The sequence below is a fragment of the Dipodomys spectabilis genome, unplaced genomic scaffold (assembly GCF_019054845.1).
Source record: "Dipodomys spectabilis isolate Male_0828 unplaced genomic scaffold, ASM1905484v1 ptg000669l, whole genome shotgun sequence".
NCBI lineage: Eukaryota > Metazoa > Chordata > Mammalia > Rodentia > Heteromyidae > Dipodomys > Dipodomys spectabilis.
The window spans coordinates 6,803,331-6,824,391 of NW_024871346.1; the positions used below are offsets into that span (position 1 = coordinate 6,803,331).

General features: G+C 47.9%; 2 protein-coding genes across 3 annotated transcripts in view; both read left to right on the forward strand.

Annotated features, from left to right (window-relative positions):
* Nucleotides 1-413: 413 nt before the first annotated feature.
* On the forward strand, nucleotides 414-12,366 carry Med20 (mediator complex subunit 20). 2 transcript variants are annotated; one of them, XM_042671843.1, is made up of 4 exons: nucleotides 414-512; nucleotides 2,518-2,672; nucleotides 8,030-8,301; nucleotides 9,861-12,366. In XM_042671843.1, the coding sequence occupies exons 1-4, from the start codon at nucleotides 499-501 to the stop codon at nucleotides 10,074-10,076; spliced, it is 657 nt and encodes a 218-aa protein (XP_042527777.1). In that variant the 5' UTR covers nucleotides 414-498; the 3' UTR covers nucleotides 10,077-12,366. The 2 variants fall into 2 exon arrangements, with proteins under 2 accessions (XP_042527777.1, XP_042527778.1); XM_042671844.1 differs by having other exon boundaries at nucleotides 8,048-8,301.
* Nucleotides 12,367-16,907: 4,541 nt separating this feature from the next.
* The window catches only part of Usp49 (ubiquitin specific peptidase 49), a 64,831-nt gene continuing 60,677 nt past the window's right edge, over nucleotides 16,908-21,061 (forward strand). Inside the window, exon 1 of the mRNA XM_042671821.1 lies at nucleotides 16,908-16,967. The gene's annotated coding sequence lies outside the window, so the exon portion shown is untranslated. The remainder of the gene's footprint in view (nucleotides 16,968-21,061) is intronic.

Below are 21,061 nucleotides of genomic sequence, written 5' to 3' on the forward strand. Positions count from 1 at the left end.
GGGGGGGGGGGGGGAGGGGGGGGAGCCCGGCGGCGAAAGGCCCAGAGTGCGCTTGCGCAGTAACTCGCGTGCTCAAGAGGCCATGTCGAGACCACCGCGCCGCCTACTGTCGGGAGGCCGGAAGTGCAGCACGCGTCGACCCGCCCTTCAAAAGGCTCGGGAGTCCAGAAGCTGGCCTCCGGAGCTCCCAGATAAACTGGTTACTTTTCAAGTCGGCTTCTCTAAGTGGTGGCAATTGGAGTCACGCTCTTCGAGTTTCACAAATCCGGGCCTTAGGCCCAGTCAAAATAGAGGCGGAGCCTTGAAGATGACGTACCCTACGCGTCATCAAAGGAGTGCCCAGACACGCCCCATCTCGTGGGCGCCGCTACCGGGCGCTTCGTTTTTACGTACTTCCGGCGTGCTCTCCGGAGACTACGGTTTGTACCCGGTTTCTCTGGTTGTGGGCTGTTGGACAGCGCTGCGTCCCTCTTCCTGCCTCCTTCCCGGGCCGACGCCATGGGAGTCACTTGGTAAGACGGCCATGGCCTCTGTAGGGCGGGTCTGGAGGTCGTGCAGGGCCGTCCGAGGCCGGAGTGTCCCGGGCGGAGGAGAGGATCGAGGTCCACGGGCCGTCCCCCGGGCGCGGGGCCCGTGCGCGGACCTGCAGCGGGCTGCGCCTTCTCCAGGCCTGTTCCTTGTGGATACGCTTCGGGAAGGCGGCGGCGGGGCGAGCGTCTTCCCCGGCACCTCTGCAGTGCTTCTGTACCTTCTGCCCTTTTTCTTAGTACATCTTTCAACCCCTGTGGCTATAGTACTTGTAGTGAGGGGCACATGGCTGGAAATAGGACCTCCCAGCTCGGACTTACCTGCCGACAGAAGTAAAGCGGAGTGGCGGAATAAGCAGTGGGAATACAGGGTATTATTATTTTTGCCAGTCATGGGGCATGAACTCATGGCCTGGGCGCTGTCCCTGAGCGTCTTGTGCTCAGGCTAGCACTCTACCACTTGTGCCCCAGAGACACTTCCGGCTTTTTCTGTTTATATGGTACTGAGGAATTGAACCCAGGGCTTCATGCATGCAAGGCAAGCACTCTACCATTGAGCCACCTTCCCAGCCCCCGCCTCTTCCTCCTCTTCCTCCTCCTTTGCGGGGCTGGGAAGTTGGCTCAGTGGTAGAGCGCTTGCCTTGCATGCCTGAGGCCCTGGGTTCGATTCCTCAGCACCACATAAGCAAAAAAAGAAAAAACCCGGAACTGGTGCTGTGGCTCAAGTGGTAGAGCGCTAGCCTTGAGCTGAAGAGCTGAAGGACAGCGCCCAGGCCCAGAATTCAAGCCCCACGACCGGACCCAAAAAAAAAAAATAAAAATAAGAAAGGAAGAGACTGTTTGCAAGATTTGAAGACTTAGTTCATCTGAAGGCATTAGGCCTCTCCTGGTGCATAGTTGGGTGTGTTAACCTACCATTCCAAGTAGAAAGCCTCACCATAGGAGGAAACCTTGAAAATAATTTTTTCTACTTTTTGATTAAATTCTAAATATCATTTCTGCTATTATTATTATTATTGTCAGTCGTGGGGCTTGAACTCTGGGCCTGGGTGCTGTCCCTCAGCTCTTCGGCTCAAGGCTAGTGCTCTACCACTTGAGCCACAGCATCACTTCCAGCTTTTTCTGTTTATGTGGTGCTGAGAAATGAAACCCAGAGCTTCAGGCATGTGAGGCAGTCTATCACTGAGCCACCTTTCCAGCCCCTCTGCTCACTCTTAAGGACTATGACTCCCTGTTTTTCTCTTTGTTCCTTAGGGTTGTCATATGGAGCTTTCTTTGATGGTAGAGAAATGTTCTCTGTATTATCTTTGTTTAGGAAATTATCCACTAGCCTCCAGTAACTTGTGGCTCTCTACTAGATAGCTCAAGTTCAAAGAGTTAAAAAATACAAAAAACAACCCAACAAAACAGCTGGGTGTCAGTGGTCAGGAGGCTAAGATCTGAGGATCATGGTTCAAACCTAGCCTGGGCTGGAAAGTCTGTGAGGCTCTTACCTCCAATAAACCCCCAGAAAACCGGAAGTGGCATTCAGGCTCAGGTGGTAGAGTGCTCACCCTGGGCTGAAGAGCTCAGGACACTGGCTAGGCCCAGAGTTCAAGCCCCATGACTGACCGAAAAAACCGAAACATATAGCCCTAAACTTCTACTTTCTTCTTCTTGACATCTGAATATAGAATTGAAAGCATTACGAAGGAATTCCTTTCTCACTGTCTAATTCCACATCACTGAGAGCTCAGCCTACAGGCTATCATCTTCATATGAATGTTGGCCCACCTGCCAACCCTCTACTTGGTGTGACAGGACACTTATTGCCTCAATGGGAGATATTCTGCCTCTTGTTTTCTTAGGTTTAAGGGGTGGGATCAAGTGTTAGTGTTGCCTAAGGAAACTCCTGGACCTGCTGAGTTGTCATTTTGTGGGAAAGCAAGTGGTTCAGTTAGTATATGGGTGGTGTCTCTGGACCCTGTTGACCTGGTGCTCTTCTTTTCAGTGTGTCCCAGATGCCTGTGGCTGAGGGCAAGAGTGTCCAACAAACAGTGGAGCTTCTCACCCGGAAGCTGGAGATGCTTGGGGCAGAAAAGCAAGGAACATTTTGTGTGGACTGTGAGACTTACCATACCGCTGCTGCTACTCTGGGCAGTCAAGGTCAGTAGATGGCTCTGGGGGCTGACTGGAACCTGGCTTGGAGTTCCATTTGTGCTTTTCTGCTGACAGTGTTAATATTCTCAAGTATGTGGTAGGACATCTTTCTGAATTCATCCATTTTTGATCCAACATCTCTTAGACTAGGGGCTGTTTTAAATGTTTTGTTGTAGCTTGAACTTTTTTTTTTTTTTAGTTATGGGGCTTGAACTCTGGGCCTGGGCGCTGTCCCTGAGCTCTTCAGCTCAAAGCTAGTGCTCTACCACTTTGAGCCACAGAGCCATTTCTGGTTTTCTGGTGGTTAATCAGAGATAAGAGTCTTATAGACTTTCCTGCCCAGGCTGGTTTTGAACCTCAGTCCTCAGCGTTACAGGCTTGAACATTTTTGTATTTTTCAGTGCTGAGAATTGAACGGAGGGTGTTTCACATGGTAGAGAGGCACTTCTGCCACTAGTTATACTTTAGGTATTTGGGGACAGAATCTCACTGTGTAACTCAGGCTGGCCTTAAAGCCATTATATAGCCTTGGTTGGCCACTTGGTGTGTGAGTGCCATTACACACAGTTTAAATTATACGCATTTAATGGGTTAATGGATACATTCCCCCCCCCCCCTTTCTTTCTCTTGGTGCTGATGGTGACACTGCGAGTGCTTTGGGGGTGCTGTACCCCTTGAACCACTCACTAGCTTTCAGTTTTGTTTGTGTGTGTGTAGGGGGGGGGGTTGTTGTTGTTGGTTTTTACAGTCGTGGGGCCTGAACTCTGAGCCTGGGCACTGTCCCTAGGTTCTTTAGCTCAAGGCTAGTGCTCTACCACTTGAGCCATAGCATCACTTCCGGCTTTTTCTGTTTATGTGGTACTGAGGAATCGAACCCAGGGCTTCATGCATGCTAGACAAGCACTTTACCACTAAGCCACATTCCCAGCCCTAGCTTTTATTTCTTATTTTTTTTGGGTCCGGTCATGGGGCCTGAACTCTGGGCCTGAGCGCTGTCCCTCAGCTCTTCAGCTCGCCACTTGAGCCACAGCGCCACTTCCGTTTTTTTTTTTTTCTTTTTGCTTATGTGGTGCTGAGGAATGGAACCCAGGGCCTCATGCCTGCAGGGCAAGCGCTCTACCACTGAGCCACCTTCCCAGCCCTTATTTTTATGTTTTTGTAAGTTTTTTATTGTGAAAATACTGTACAGAGGGGTTACAGTTACATGAGCAAGGTAATGGGTACATTTCTTATCCAGCATTGTTGCCTCCTCCTCTGTTTTTCCCCTACCATCCCTTCCCTCCCACCTCTTCAGCTACACCCTGCCCGCAAGGCTGGTTTTGATCCTCAGATCTCAGCCTCTTGAGTAGCTAGGATTACAGGCCTCAAGCCTGACCAGCCAGCTCCTGCAAGTAAACATTTTCTAATGTAGCAAGTTTGTTTGTTTGAAGGCAGTACTGAGGATTGAATATAGGGCCTCCTGCAGATAAGATAAGCATTCTACAATTGAACTATACCCTCCCCTGTTTCTGTAGTACCAGGGTTTGAATTCAGGGCCTTATACTGGGTAGGCAGACATTCTATCACTTTAGCCATGCCTCAAGCCCTTATTACTTGAATTATTTTTCAGATAGATTCTTAGTTTTTGTTTTTTAATCCCAGGCTGGCCTGGACTGCAGTCCTCTCATTCTTCCTACATAGCTGGGATGATGGGCATGTGCCAGTTTTTATTGATTGCTAGCTTTTATTTTTGAAATAGATTTTCAATCACTTTTGCCTGGAGTGGCCTGGAACAGGAGAGCTTCCTGCCTACTGAGTAGCTACAGTTACAGGCATGATCTACCATCCCTAGCCTTAATGAATACATGTTGTTAATCAGTTTGGACATTCCCTTCTGATACCATCACTAGAACCAGATGCTACACATATCCAAAAATTTCCTTACTGTTTTTGTTTTGTGTACTTCCCCTAAAAACTATATTTTCCAAGCCCCCTTGTGGTTACCTATGGTCAGTGCAAAGCACTGGGGTGGGGTTAGATAGGAGAAAGGAAGACGATAGTATTCCTTTCCTGCTTTGGGTAGTCTCTCTAGCCTTGGCTGGTCTCCTTGGATCTGGCTGTTGCTAGGCATCCCTCATCCCTGGATCTGATCAGTACATCTTTTCTTTATCTTTCCAGCCCTAGGGGTGGCAGAGTTTCCTGTTACTGTCTTGTTTTTTGTTTGTTGTTGTTAGCAGTGGGTCTTGAACTCAGGGCCTGGGCAATGTCCCTGAGCTTTTTCACTCAAGTCTAGCTCTCTACCACTTAAAGCCACAGCACCACTTCTAGTTTTCTGGTGGTTATTTGGAGATAAAGAGTGTCATGGACTTCCCTGTCTAGGCTGGCTTCGAACCATGATCCTCATATCTCAGCCTCCTGAGTAGCTAGGATTACAGGTGTGAGCCACCAGAGCCTGGTCTGTGTTACTGTTGCTTGTTTTGCTTGATTATCCTGTTTGGTTTTTTCATTCTTCCAACCCCTGTATGAATTCCTTCTGAAACTATTTGGCATGGTATCTATTTCTGGGTTTTTCCTGGTGGTGTTGTCTTACCTATAAAATAAAGACATATAGCTGGTACCTGTTACTCATGCATGTAATCCTAGCTACTCAGGAGGCTGTGATCTGAGGATCAAAGCCAGATTGGACAGGAAAGTTTGTGAGACTCTTATCTGTATTTAACAAGCAAAAAAACAAAGTAGAGCTGTGCCTCAAGTGGTAGAGCGCTAGCCTTGAGCATAACAGCTCAGGGAACAGCACTCAAGCTCTGAGTTGAAGCCCCAAGACCAGAACAAGGAGAAAAAAAGTACTTACAAGTAAGTCAGTACATGGGAAACATTGAGAACTACTGTATGAGGTTGTTATATAATAATAGCAAAGAGTTATTTTGGGGGGAGTACATTAGAATCTGAAGATCTAGCTTCAAGCCCCTGTATACATTACTGTCCCCAACAAATCAGTTTTCTCATTCATCTCTTCAAGTCTTCTATAAGAAGTTTGGAAAGTGCCAAGGACTGGTGGCTCATGCCTGTAACCCTAACTACTTAGGAGGCTGTGATTTGAGCCCAAGTTCTAAGGCCTGATTAAAAGAGAAGAAAAAAGGAATGTTAGGGGTATGGCTAGCAAGCACAAGACACTAGTTCTGACAGAAAAAAAAAAAAAAAGCAATAGCAACATAGGTTCTGGTTGCTTTACACAGTTGTGCAAATAATAACTTCTAAGATTTAAAAAAAATTTTCACCAGGCACTGATGGCTCATGCCTGTAATCCTTAACTACTCAGGACACTGAGATCTGAGGATCACAATTCAAAGCTAGCCTTAGCAGAAAGTCCTTGAGACTCTTATCTCCAATTAATTAACAAAAAAAGCCAGAAATAGTGTGGTGGTTCAAATTAGTTAGAGCACTAGCCTTTAGCATAAAAGGTCAGGACAGCACTCAGGCCCAACACCAAAAACAAACAAACGAAAATCACCAACACACACACACACACACACACAAAACCCTCCAGCAAATGTGATATATGCCTGTAATCCCAGCATTTTCACACTCAGTTTAGTGTTCTACCACTTGGGTCACATCTACTTCTAGCTTTTTTGGTGATTAATTGGAGATAAGAGTCTCATTGACTGTCTTGCCGTGGCTGGCTTTGAACCATGGTTCTCCTTGGCAATACCAGAGTTTGAATTCGGGACTTCATGCTTTGGCAAGCAAGCACTCTGACCTATGATGTTTTGAGCTGGATTTAGAAGAAGGTTGGAGGTATAAATTAGCAGCTGGGCCTGAGTGATGTGGGTTAGAGATTCTGTGAAGAGCCTGCTGATTTTCGGGGCCATGTGTTAGCTGATGTAGCATAAGGTAGTCCCACTGTTCCTGCTCTTGCCTCTGCCTTTTCTTCCTTTCGATTGCTGTACTCTTAACCTGTTAGAATGTCGCCTTCCTTCTGTGCCGCAGATCCTTCCTTCTCCATAGCCTGCATACACATGTCTAGGTTCTTTGCCAGCACTGCACAATAAATGAGTAAATAAAAGCAAATGCAGGGCTGGGAAGGTGGCTTAGTGGTAGAGTGCTAGCCTTGAGCTGAAGAGCTGAGGGACAGCACCTAGGCTCAGAGTTCAAGTCCCATGACCGAAAAACAAAACAAAACAAATGCATGTGAAAACTCAGCCATTGTAAAAGATCATGCTTGAAACTAGAGCTTTAGATCCTAGATCCTGATTTTTCTTTGTGGTTGTGTACTGCTGATTCCCAGGTCAGCCAGACTTCTTAAAATTTTCCAGGTGTTCACCTTTGTCTTTCAAATGAAGTGCCAACCTATTTGAACCAATCAGAGTTGGGCTCTGGTACACTCTTCCAGCCTCATGCTCACAGACTCTCTTTCCTGAGCTGTGAGACATTTCCTGGATATAAATGAAGGAAGTAGCCAGGGTAGATAGGGATGCCAAAATGCTGTTATTCTATCCCCCCACCCCACCCCCAGGTGTTGGGGATGGGACTCAGGGCCTCACTCATGCTAGGTAAGTGCTCTGCCACTGAGCTCCATTTCCATCCCTTATTTTTACTTAATGCATAATGTATGATAACGTGTCAAGGATTGTATGGAGTCTGTGCAAGATGTTTGTCATCATAATTAAGCATCTGCCTATGAGCCAACATAGCTATTGTCAACTCTCAGCTTCTGCCCTCTCCCCCTTTTCCTGTAGATTTTAGCCTATGCAGTCTAGCCTGCTGCTTCTCTCCCTTCCTTTGTGGAAAAGGCTATCCTTTTTTTTTTTGGGTCCGGTTGTGGGGCCTGAACTCTGGGCCTGGGCGCTGTCCCTCAGCTCTTCAGCTCAAGGCTAGCGCTCTACCACTTGAGCCACAGCGCCACTTCCGGCTTTTTCTTTTTTTTTGGTCGGTCACGGGGCTTAAACTCTGGGCCTGGGTGCTGTCCCTCAGCTCTTCAGCTCAAGGCGAGCGCTCTACCACTTGAGCTACAGCGCCACTTCCGGTTTTCTGGTGGTTTATTGGAGATAGGAGTCTCACGGTCTCTCCTGCCCGGGCTGGCTTTGAACCACGATCCTCAGATCTCAGCCTCCTGAGTAGCTAGGATTACAGGCGTGAGCCACCAGCGCCCGGCACTTCCGGCTTTTTCTTTTTGCTTATGTGGTACTGAGGAATCGAACCCAGGGCCTCAGGCATGCAAGGCAAGCGCTCTACCACTGAGCCACCTTCCCAGCCCAAGGCTATCCTTTTTAGGGGACCTCTCATCCTAATCTGAGAAGATAATGCTAGATTGCCATCTGGCCTTGTTCTGTGCACTTGCTTCTATCCTGGGATATGTTGACAATAGTCCTGATGGTGAGTAGGACGCCTGTCCCTTGCAGGTCAGGCTGGGAAGCTGATGTACGTGATGCACAACTCTGAGTACCCACTGAGCTGCTTTGCCCTCTTTGAGAACGGCCCTTGCCTTATCGCCGACACCAACTTTGATGTGCTGATGGTGAAGCTCAAGGGCTTTTTCCAGAGTGCCAAGGCCAGCAAGATTGAGACCCGGGGCACGCGTTACCAGTACTGTGACTTCCTGGTGAAGGTGGGCACCGTCGCAATGGGGCCCAGTGCTCGGGGCATCTCTGTGGAGGTAAGACCCTGGGGGACTGGGAGCCAAGTGTACTGCTGGCACTGGGCATCTGGACTTCTTGAATCATTCAGGCTCTAGCCCAGGGAGGGAGAGGGAAGCAAGCTCATAGCAAATAGAAAGCTTAGGATGGCTGGCTTGTCGGAAAAGGGAAGGGAGGGTCAAGGGGGCAGATAAGTTCCAATGTAGAGGGACCTGCCATCCTCCCCAAATACTGGAACACACAGGACTGATGTTTGGGAGATGGGCTCTCAATCCTGGGTCACGTGCCTCTCCTCTGGAGTTGGGGGGCAAACACATACCTTTCCTTTTCACGTACATTTTCATGGGAGAAAAGAGTTTGCTATACCTTTATCTTTGCATCTGACAGTGCACATAATAAAAATGACAGGGAATGTGATCACTGGCCTTGGGAGCAGTGAAAATCCTACCATACGTGCAACATGGTATGAGATTAAAACAATGTCTCATGCACATAACTCACACACCATAGGCTTGCAAGGCTCCTTAAAATTTACCATTTAAGGGCTGGGAAGGTGGCTCAGTGGTAGAGTGCTTGCCTTGCATGCCTGAGGCCCTGGGTTCGATTCCTCAGTACCACATAAGCAAAAAGAAAAAGCTGGAAGTGGCGCTGTGGCTCAAGTGGTAGAGCACTAGCCTTGAGCTGAAGAGCTGAGGGACAGCACCCAGGCCCAGAGTTCAGACCCCACGACGAGACCCCCCCAAAAAAAGAAAGTATGAAAGCCAGTTGCCAATGGCTTACATGTGTAATCCTAGCTAGTCCGGAGGAGCCAGCCTGGGCAGGAAAGTCCACGAGACTCTTAGATCCAATAAACAACTCCTAGCTGGGTGCTGGTGGCTCACGCCTGTAATCCTAGCTACTCAGGAGGCTGAGATCTAAGGATCTCGGTTCAACACCAATCCGGGCAGGAAAGACTGTGAGACTTCTATCTCCAATAAAACACCATAAAACCAGAAGTGGTGCTGTAGCTCAAGTGGTAGAGCGCTCGCCTCGAGCTGAAGAGTGCAGGCCCAGAGTTCAGGCCCCACAACCGACCAAAAAAAAAACAACAACAACAAAAAACAAAACCCAATAAACAACTCCTCCCAAAAAACTAGAAGTGGAGCTTTCTCTCAAGTGTAGAGTACCAACCTTGACCACAAGAAGCCTGGGACCTGCACCAAAAAAAAAAAAAAAAAAATCCAAGTGTGTGTTCACTCTGCTTGTTGTACTTCTCCCTCACCCCTTTCCTACCCTCCATATTTTCTCCTTGTCACTTTGCTGTCTCTCAGACTTTTCTTGAGCTCTCCGTGAGTTGCTGTTCAGCATAGTGGGGCTAATCAGAAGGAGCTTGCATCTGCCTCTGGAGCTTGTGGACAGGGCAGTGGGTTGGCACAGCTCTAGGATGAGAGTATCAGATGCAATAGGAATGGTGCTGGGTGTATTCAGTCCCTGGAGTGTGTTTGAACATTTTCTGCAGACCAGCATTCTATAGGTAGTATATGTCTTTGGGTCTCCTTGCACTCATCCTCATCCTCATTCTCTGTGCTTTTGGTCCCAGGTGGAATATGGCCCCTGTGTAGTGGCGAGTGACTGCTGGAGCTTGCTGCTTGAGTTCCTCCAGAGTTTTCTAGGCAGCCACACACCAGCAGCTCCTGCCGTGTTTGGGAACAGACATGATGGAGTGTATGGCCCAGCAGATACCATGGTCCAGTACATGGAACTCTTCAACAAGATCCGCAAGCAGCAGCAGGTGCCTGTGGCTGGGATTCGTTAGTGACTGGAAACTCTGGCTGAGCTCTTATCAGGGGTACTGCCAGGAGGAACAGGTGCTGCACAATTAGGTTCTGGTCCCCACAAACCCTGGGCAGACATGGAGGCTTCTCTCCTTTTGCTTCCCAGCTATGGTGTTTGTTCCAGGGTTCCAGACTCTTCTCCTCTGTTTCCCACATGCAATCCCCCCATCAACATCTGTTTTACTTTATGCCTTACTGGATTTGTCCTGTTCTGAGGAATGGTAATTATGAAGAATGGAGACACTTAATCCTGTGGCCAGGGGAAAAGGTAGGGCAGAAGTATCCTGGCCTAGCAGTGGAGAGAGAAAACTGTATCCTCAGCTTGAAGACTTGGCCTAGGCTTCAGTGATCATGCTTTGATCTTTTTGTGGGCCATTTTGTACTGAAGTCCCTCCTCTGCTCAAGGACCCATCTGCTGTTTGTCAAGAGGTGGCACAGCTGGACGCCTTTCACTTAATGACCAGTTTGCTGAAGTCATTTGTGAACTGACTTTCTTAGGGTGTTGCCAGGGTCCTTTGAATGTCTTTCTGACATTTCTGCTTTCATTGTGACTTACATGAAGCCACAGGTTAACTACTGAAAGAGAACTAAAGACCGGAGCTCCTCCTAGGTAATTCATTTTCTCTCCCTAATAGTTCAGAGGTAATCAGATGGTTCCTGGGCAAATTTTACTGCATCATCAGGAACCAGTTGTATATCTGTCTTATTGTCAATTCCCTCCCCCCCCCCCCCAAAAAAAAAAACAAACAACCCACACACATTATCCTTACCCACAAGATCACAAGATTCAAGTAGACTCGCTGGCTCCATGTCCTTGTTCCACTGGGGGAGAAAGGAGGGAAGAATGAATGCAGGGGTTGCCAAAATCACTGGTCAAAAGAGATGCTGGAATGTGAAACTTCTAATATGAGTGGTCTATGCCCCAGTTAAAATACAAATGCTTCTGTAACTAAAAGATGGAAGATATGGATGCTGGCCCCAATTGGTGACGTGGGCTACGTGGAATTCTGAGGACTTGCCCAGGAATGTTCTTTGTAGTCAGTACCTCTGTTACAAAGACATTTGTTTAGGATTTAGCTTGGGTGAGCACTGGTCGTGCTGGGAAGTCAGTTCTGTATCCCGTGCCTTAATCTTATCATTGAGGCCTCTCTAAGCACTCAGAATGTAGGGTCAGAACACTGATCCACACTTTGTCACCTCTCTAGGACTCCTATGAGTTTTGGAGCTACTTGTTGGGCATGCCTTACTGGCCTGCCCCACACCTACTGCATAAAAGTTCAGCCAGGCTAACATTTGAAATACAGAGATGGTCTTAGGAACATTGAAAGCATCACAATGAGGAGCAACAGGATTTCTGCAACAGAAGTTAGGTACTGGTTATGTTTCCTTTGTAGCTTTGGCTGACAGGAAGCTCAGTTTGTCTTCCTAGTTTGTGCTTTTTATTTTCACTTCCTCCTGCTTTTGTTGTTGCTTGCTTATTGTTTGCTTTTTAAAAATTGAGATGTTTTAGATAGCATTTACAAACAATAAAACATCTTCCAGTTGTGGTGGTGTACTCCTATGATCTCAGCTACTCAGGATGCAGAGATGATAGAAGTATTATTGGGAGGATTTCATTGATAGGTTTTTAGTTTATTTTAGTCATGTTAAAGGGATATGTTAAGTTATACCACAGATGGCACACACAAATGGTAGACTGACGAGGTAGAACCACTGTTCTCATCTTGTCTGTGTCTTGCACCCACGGACCCATTTCTGCACTAGCCACACTTTCCTCTTGTCCTTGGGATACTTGAGTCTCTATTCCTGTCCCCTCACTGCCTCCTGCTGGCTTCCCTCAGTTATTGAGCATCAAGCAACTCCATTTTCTTCCTGACCTATTGGTGCCAGGCACAGCTGGGAGAAATACCAAGAAGGTAGCCCCTTCTCCTTGCCTGAAGTGACTACTGAACATTTTCTCTCCTATTTCTGGAGAGTAAGGGGAGTGGTTAGAATTTCCACCTAAATTGGGCCAGAGAGGTGTTGCTCTAGTGGTAGAGCACTAGCTGTGAGTAAGAGGTAGAGAGCACCAGCTGTGAACAAGAAAGCTGAGAGTATGAGCCCCATTATCTCATCCCCCCTGCCAAAAAGAAGGAAGGAATAAAAAAGTTCTACATGAGCATGTGTTCCAGATATCAAAAATTGAAACTTAAAATACAAGTGCTTCAGAATGAAAGAGGGGGTTTATTGTCCAAAAAGAAACAATGGTCATTATTTGAGTTCTGTAACCCTTCTGTACATCACTTTTCCCCCCCAGTCCTGCGGCTTGAACTCGGTACATCAGGCACTATCCCTGAGCTTCTTTGGCTCAAGGCTAGCACTCAACACTTGATCCACAGCACCACTTCTGGCACTTTCTGTGTGTGTGGTACTGAGGAACTGAACCCAGGGCTTCATGCATGCTAGGCAGACACATTACCACTAAGCCCCCTGTACATCACCTTTCTAATAATTTTTTTGAGGTTTTAATATTTAAACTATACAAAGGAGTTATCATTTAATGAAGGCATTTATGAATACAATTTATCTTGATCACCCCATCTCATTCTGACCTGTTGCTCCTCTAGCCAAGTTTGGTGGTAGGCAGGCATATATAGACATATGAACTGAAATACGTTAGGGTCAAGTGAGATCTCAAATAGTATAATTCCTTAGAAAGGCAAAGTCAAAATCAGCAAAAATAAAACACCAGGAACCAGATACTCAAAAGGAGCGGGGTGAGATCAGGAAGAGGAGAAGGGGGAAAATGCAGTAAACAACCCAATGTGTGGACATAACTGGCATTTACTTCTAGGTATGTGCTGTCTATCTAGATATTTTATGAGTTTATTTGAATATCACCTTTCATGATCAGATAGAAAACAAATTTCACATGGAGATGAGCTACAGAAATACATATAGGTGGAAATTATATCATTTCCTAGAATCCACATTCTGGTTCAAATGTGCAGTTCATGCCGTAGTGATCCTTATTTATTCATTAATTAATATATTTAGTTATAGAATTGGCATACCTACCCATCCATTTCACTTTATGTCTATTTTATGAACTCATTTATCTCTCACTTTGTGCTGGAAGCTCCTTCATCACGTACTATTGTCAAATCAGGGACAGTGGTCCCATATCACTTAAAAGCACATAGAGGGCTGGGAAGATGGCTCAGTGGTAGAATACTTGCCTTGCATGCATGAGGCCCTGGGTTTGATTCTTTAGCACCACATAAGCAGAAAAAGCCAGACGTGGCACTATGGCTCCAGTGGTAGAGCACTAGCCTTGAGCTGAAGAGGTGAGGGACAGTGCCCAGGCCCAGAATTCAGGCCCCATGACTGGTCAAAAATAAATAAAAGCACATAGAATCAGATATCATGAATGCTAGAGTTCAAGTACAAAATATAGTTTTTTTTAAAAAAAAAAAATATATACAAGTGCTGAGGTTGAGGGTATTGCTCAAGTGGTAGAACACTTGTCCAGCATGTTCAAGGCCCCAGGTTCAAATTCCAGCACCACATAATAGATATGTGGATAGACTGATGGATTGTTCAGTATGTAGGAAACCAAAAGGCTAGATATCTAGACATTTGACCTTCATAGTTGATATGTGACCTGTGATTCCCTTGCTACGTCCTCCCTTTCCACATCAGTTATTGTCTGCATGCTATCTATCATGCAGGTTCTATTGGGCACGCGGAAAAGCTGAGCCCACAGTATTATAAATTGGAGCCTCTCTTGGGGATTTGGTGTCTGCTCTGTGAGTCCTTGATGGTGAGATCTCCATGTGAGTTTTTGCCTTTGGGTAGAATGTTGTCAAATCAGTCTTTACAGCACTTGGATTTCCCTTACACCATCCTTCCCAGAGGCCATGCAGCTTTGGCTACCCTTGTCTAGGGAATTCCCTTCCCTATTTATTTCTTACTGGCTCTGAGACAAACCAACCAAACCACAACAGAATTCACCTGTCCTTTCCCTCCCAGATTGTGGAGATTGCATTGTGCTTAATGAGGGAATTTGTTAGTTCCTATTGGAGTATGACTATACTGCAGGGGTGTGTGTGCTTGCGCATCATGTGTGCCTGTACTGGGATTTAAATACAGTTTACAGGTATAAACCACTGGTGCCTAGCACCATCTGCCTTTTTATTCTAGTTATTATTTATTTATTTTTTGGGTCCGGTTGTGGGGCCTGAACTCTGGGCCTGGGCACTGTCCCTCAGCTCTTCAGCTCAAGGCTAGCGCTCTACTACTTGAGCCACAGTGCCACTTCTGGCTTTTTTTCTTTTTGCTTATGTGGTGCTGAGGAATCGAACCCAGGGCTTCATGCATGCAAGGCAAGCGCTCTACATGAACAGAAAAAGCCGAAAGTGGCGCTGTGGCTCAAGTGGTAGAGGACTAGCCTTGAGCTGAAGAGCTGAGGGTCAGCGCCCAGGCCCAGAGTTCATGCCCTAGGACCGGCAAAAACAACCGTTATGGCAATGGGAGAGCTAAGTTCTTATGGAGGGATCTAATGTAACTCTTGAACCAAAGGACCAACCCTGACCAGACCAAACCCTATCATTCCATGCCTTCTGTGTACTCTTAAAAATGTACAAGTTTAGCTGTCTTTGGAAATCTTTTCGATGAGGCATTGTCGTTTCCCTTCTCTCTCTCTGGCATCTTTACTTCCCTATTTCATGTTTACATATGTGAAGCCTTGAACCACTGTAGCTAATAATTCGTGTTTAGTTCTGTTACCAGCTTATTATTTATTATTATTATTAAAAAGCGTGAAGTCTTTACCTGCCTTAGCCGGATGGTAGCAGCATTTGTCTTATTTGGGATCCTTCTGTAAAGCTGGCAACTTCCCCACGGTCTCCCTCGGTACTCTAGAAGTCCCGGGCCACCTCCCCAGTCTCCGCTCAACTTCGGGGATTTCACTTGGACTTCGGAATCCCGCTTAGGTCACCAGTTAAGCCCGGGAGCGCTCCTCCGGGAGCCGACGGTAACTTTGGCCGCCGGGGCTCGGAAACCCCGGGGCTCGGAGCGATCCTAAAGACCACAAAACAAAAGCAGACGGGGCAGTGGGAAAAGCTGTGCTTGCCGAGGCGGGAGAGGCTGGAGGTGAGCCGAAGAGTATGGGGAATCCGGGGATGGAGAAGGGGGCGGAAAGCGTCCCGGGAGGACCCCGGGCCCTTTAAAGAGGAGGGGCAGATCCTAGCCTCTGTACTTTTAAGAGGCTCTTTGTCTGTAAACCTTGTTTACCCTCCTGTGATTCAACCAAACTTCCGGCTGGTGATTCTCAGCGCCGGTGTACGCCGCCGCTCCTTACGCCCTGCTCGAGTCGGCCGCGGGTCGGACCCTAAACTTAGCGCCTCCGGCGCGAACCCACGGAGAGGGCGCGAGTACCTCGGTCGCGGCCCAGCGCTACGCGGTTGGCGCAATGCAGAGCTCGGGGGGCGGGCTCGGAGGCGTGGTTCCTGCAGGCGGGCCAATGGGAGTTTAGGGGGCGTGGCCGCGTCAGTTGTCTCGCGCCCTGGTGACAGCTCGCGCGTGCTGATGATGGCGGTAAATAGAGGGGGGCTGGGGAAGGGGGCGGAGGGCGGGGGGGGGCAGCGCTGGGGCAGGGCCGGGGGTGGCGGGCCGGGGCCGGGGGCCGCGGCGGCCGGGGAGAGCATTGCGAGGCTGGAGGCGGGGACGGGAGTTCCCTCACGCTGACCCTCCCCTTAAAGAAGCAAAATCCCCCTGCACCGGGTGAGGGGCGACAAAGGCGGCGCGCGCCTGGCGGGCGGGCGGGCGGGCGGCGCAGGGGGCGGGGCCGAGCGCCGGCGGGCCGGGGGGCGCGCGGGCGGGGCCGGCCGGCTGGGGACGGGGGCGGGGGCCCGGCGCCCGCGCCGCGCCGCGCCGCGTTTTGGCGGGGTGGGCGACGGCTTGGGAAAGGCTGAGGGGAGCCGAGGAAGGGAAGCTTGAGGCCCGGGCGGAGAGGGCGATGAGGGGCGTCCAGAGGAGAGAGGGCTGGAAGCCGGGGAGCGGAGAGTGAAGGGTCACAGCCGGCTGGGCGTCGAGGAAGCCGGGCACGGGAGGCGGCGAGGGGAACGGACCCCGGCTGGGGACAGGGGTCCTGGGGGCTTCGCGGAGACCGGGTGAGAGTTGGAGGTGCCGGGCGAGGAGGCAGAGCCGGGGTGGTCGTCGGGAATAGGGGGAGCGGGCGGCGGAGAGCCAGACGTGACGAGGGTGAGAACTAGAGCCGGGCGGGCGGACCGGGTGGCCGGTCGAACCGGGGGCCGGCACCGCCGCCGCGCTGCCGGGGTGGGAGCGACCGGCGCCTCCGGGAAAGGTGGGGATGGGTGTGGGTCCCGGAGAGCGGGGAGGGGCGCCCGAGACCCCGGACTCGAGCCCGGGGGAGTCGGAAATAGCGCGATGGAAGGGCGAAGGGAATGAGAGATGAGAGGGATGGGCGTTCATCGGGCAATTCTGGGACCGGAAAGGCTGTAAAGAGCCCACAGAGTAAGGGTCTAAGAAGGGATGGCGATCCGGGGCAGGAAGGGGGGGTTCGTGCTCCTAGGAGGGGCTCGACAAAGATATTAGGCTAGAAACTAATGAGGTGAAGAAGACCGGGCAGGAAGCCGACCGCGAGCAGGAAGAGATGGACCCCAGGATTTGAGGGGTGGGACGGGGGAGTATGGAAGAGAAGGGAAGGGAAGCTGGGGCAGTCCTGACGGATGCAGAGCTAGGCTAGACGGCCTTGAGGAGGGAACGAATGTGCGTCTGGCCCACGAGATGCTCAGGTCTGCGAGGGTCAGGGCGCCAGTGCGGTAGCGAAGGTCCAGTGCAGGGGCCCTTGGTGCACGAGAGGAGCCATGGTGAGTGAAAGGGGACTTAAGAGACGGGTAAAGACTGAAAAGTAAGGGCTGAGGTCGGGAGGGATAGGAAAGGAGTCCTTTGTTGAGAGAATTGTGTGTTGAAATTGTGAGTCCTTTTGTCCCTAAAAGTAAGGAATTCCAGAAAGCCCTTTCTGTCTTCAAGGAATCTTGAATCCACAACCACCTTTCATTGCTTTTAATTGGACTTCCATGTCTGCTTTAAACCGATGAAACCCATTTTGGTTTGACTTTGTTCTTGGATGAAGGATAAAGTGTCATTCTGGGTGCAGCCAACCCCTGAATTTCTCTTCTGTTGTGAGGATGGGGAAATGGGTTGTGCTGACTTAACATTGTGCCTGTGTAATGTGCTAGTTTTGGTATTGGAACCCTGTTGTACTGACAAGTGCTGGGCAGGGTGCCCTATTCCCCTAGTATTTTCATTTTCAGTGGGGAGAGTACACTGTTGTTGGGATGAAGATGGGAATCTTTTTGTTCCTGTGAACCTTCCGGGGTTTTGCTTAATTGTCTTTTCAGTGGCTGGAGAGTATTGAGAACTCATACCAGAGAAAAGGCAAATAACCAACTAGTGAAGATCACTGAGGGAGGGTTAACTCAGAGCTTTGAGTTGCCCTTAGCTTTGTGTGGAGCTCACCAGTTTTACAGAATGGAATAGAGGGAGAATTGTGAAGTTGTGGAAGATTGTAGACTAGTGGACTTACCTTTAGGTTAAAGAGTGTATGAGTAATTTTTATGCAAAAAAATCTCTTCAAGATAATCTTGCAAGCTGTCTTGGACAGCTCCACTGTCTCTAATAGTTTATGACTAGGAATAAAGAAAGCCATATTAACATTACGTTTCTAGAAGCTATTCACTTTTTAGACACTTGGAAATTAAAAGGAAGAAAGGAATTTGCAGTATAAGGAATTGGGGATAAGCAGGGCGCCAGTGGCTCACGCCTGTAATCCTAGCTACTCAGGAGGCTGAGATCTGAGGATCACGGTTCAAAGCCAGCCCAGGCAGGAAAGTACGTGAAACTTTTTTTTTTTTGGGGGGGGGGTCTGGTCGTGGGGCCTGAACTCTGGGCCTGGGTGCTGTCCCTCAGCTCTTCAGCTCAAGGCTAGCACTCTACCACTTGAGCCACAGCGCCTGATTTTTTTTTTTCCTGCTTAGGTGGTGCTGAGGAATCAAACCCAAGGTCTCATGCATGCAAGGCAAGCGCTCTACCACCACCAAGCCACCTTCCCAGCCCACCGTGAAACTCTTATCTCCAATAAACTACCAGACAACTGGAAGTGGCTCTGTAGCTCAACTGGTAGTGCACTAGCCTTGAGCTGAAGAGCTCAGGGACAGTGCCCAGGCCCAGAGTTCAAGCCCCAAGACTGACAAAAATAAAAAAAAAGAAAGGAATTGGGGATAATATGTTATTTTTTTAAAATATTTTAATGATTTTTATGCTGAAGCATTTACATTTAGCTAAGACTATGAATGAATATTTACTCTGCGTTTGATGGTGCCAAAAGATTGTGTAATGTTTGCTTAAGAAAAAATGTGAAGTCTTTTTTTTTTTTTGGTACTGAGGAATGAACCCAGGGCCTTACATGTTCTTTTTTTTTTTTTTTTTTTTTTTTTTTTTTTTTTATTTTTGGGTCCAGTAGTGGGGCCTGAACTCTGGGCCTGGGCGCTGTCCCTCAGCTCTTCAGCTCAAGGCTAGCACTCTACCACTTGAGCCACAGCGCCACTTCCGGCTTTTTTCTTTTTGCTTATGTGGTGCTGAGGAATTGAACCCAGGGCCTCATGCATGCAAGGCAAGCGCCCTACCACTGAGCCACCTTCCCAGCCCCCCGGGCCTTACATGTTCTAAGTAAGTGCTCTACTACTTGAGTTAGACACCTTAGGTCTTTTGTTTTTATTTTGTTTTTGTGACAGAGCCTTGCTACCTTTGTCCAGGTTAGTTTAGAACTCTGTAATCTTCCTGCTTCATCTCTTGAGTAGCTGAGATTACAGATGAGTAACAATGTCTGGCTCAAACTATTTGAGACTCTTTATTTATTAGTATTATTGCTTTAGGGTACATTCAGTTACATACATACTTTTGTTTCTGAAGTTGTATTAGAAGTTGGAGTTGTAGGGCTGGGAAGGTGGCTCAGTGGTAGAGAGCTTGCCTTGCATGCCTGAGGCTCTGGGTTCAATTCCTCAGCACCACATGAGCAAAAAGAAAAAAGCCGGAAGTGGCGCTGTGGCTCAAGTGGTAGAGTGCTAGCCTTGAGCTGAAGAGCTGAGGGACAACGCCCAGGCCCAGAGTTCAGGCCCCACGACTGGACCCAAAAAAAAAATTAAAAAAAAAAAAAAAAAGAAGTTGGAGTTGTAGGGGCTGGGAAGGTGGCTCAGTGGTAGAGCACTTGCCTTGCATGTGTGAGGCCCTGGGTTCGATTCCTCAGTACCACATAAGCAAAAAGAAAAAAGCCGGAAGTGGTGCTGTGGCTCAAGTGGTAGAGTGCTAGCCTTGAGCTGAAGAGCTGAGGGACAGCGCCCAGGCCCAGAGTTCAGGCCCCACGACTGGACCCAAAAAAAAATTAAAAAAAAAAAAAAAAAAAAAAGTTGGAGTTGTAGGCTACCATATACAAGGCTCTGTATTTCATCCCCAGCACAACAAATAACCACCTCAAAACTCAAAATAATTATTTCAAAGTTGGGTATATTTGGGATTACTACCTACTAGTTTGTTGGCATTTATATGAATTGCAAAAATTAGGTTTATGACATTTGTAATAGATGCAAAAAATGATTTTTATTTGTGGATATCAGAAACATCAATTATCAATATCTGTGAATTATTTAGAATCTTAACTCTTTTTGAATTTAGTGTTAACTATGTTAAGGGCATAGCATTTAGTTTCTGGTCTGTTTCCTGCACTCAGTTCAGAGGTGTTCAGGTTTAGTAGCTTTATTTAGTAATTGAACAAGATTTTTTTTTTGGGGGTCGTGGGGCCTGAACTCTAGGCCTGAGTGCTGTCCCTCAGCTCTTCAGCTCAAGGCTAGCGCTCTACCACTTGAGCCATCGTGCCACTTCCGGCTTTTTTGTGTTTGCTTATGTGGTGCTGAGGAATTGAACCCAGAGCCTCAGGCATGCACGGCAAGCGCTCTATCACTGAGCTTCCCAGCCCCAAGATGTGTTTTTTTTTTTTAATCACTATTTTTGCTACTAAGTTTTGAGATTAGTTTGGAAATGTAAACTTTGAAGATGAAGAGCAAGACAGATGTGAGGTACCTGCAACTGCATTGTGTGTGTGTGTGTGTGTGTGTGTGTGTGTGTGTGTGTGTGTATTCCTTTCATTGGTGGATGTATTTGGCCTTTAGTAAGTTGTCCTATGTATGATATTGTCATTTTTATAATATATTTTTCTTACGTTTTTTGTAATGTATTTGTTTTAAATGCAATGTCTATATATATGTATATATGTATATATATATATTGTTTTACCCAAATTTGGTATTTGTAGAGAAAAAAGTAAAAACTAGCCAGACGTTGGTGGTCCATGCCTGGAATCCTAGCTATTCAGGAGACTGAAATCTGAGGACGATGAAACCTAGGTTGGTCAGGAAAGTCCCTAAGGCTCTTACCTCAAATTAACCACTAAAAACCAGAAAGTGGAACTGTAACTCAAATGGTAAAGCCCTAGCCTTGAGCACAAAAGCTCAGGGACAGTGCCCAAGCTGAGTTCAAGCCCCAGGAAAACACACACACACACACACACACACACACACACGCAGGCACGCACGCACGCACGCACGCACGCACATACTCACACAACACTATCTTCAACCAGAGCCAAGAGTCTTTTGAGTCATGCCTTTTGTTTCTGTGTATTAACTTAATGTGTTAAATCACTGATTATTGTAAATGGTTAGCTCCCAGTTGATTTTTTTTTGGGGGGGGGGTAGTGGGGGTGGGTAGCTGGTCATGGAATTTGACCTCAGGCCCTGGGCACACTGTCCCTGAGCTTTTCTGCTCAAGGCTAGCACTCTACCATTTGAGCCCCCGGGCCACTTCTGGCTTTTTCTGTGATTTAATTGGAGATTAGAATCTCATGGAA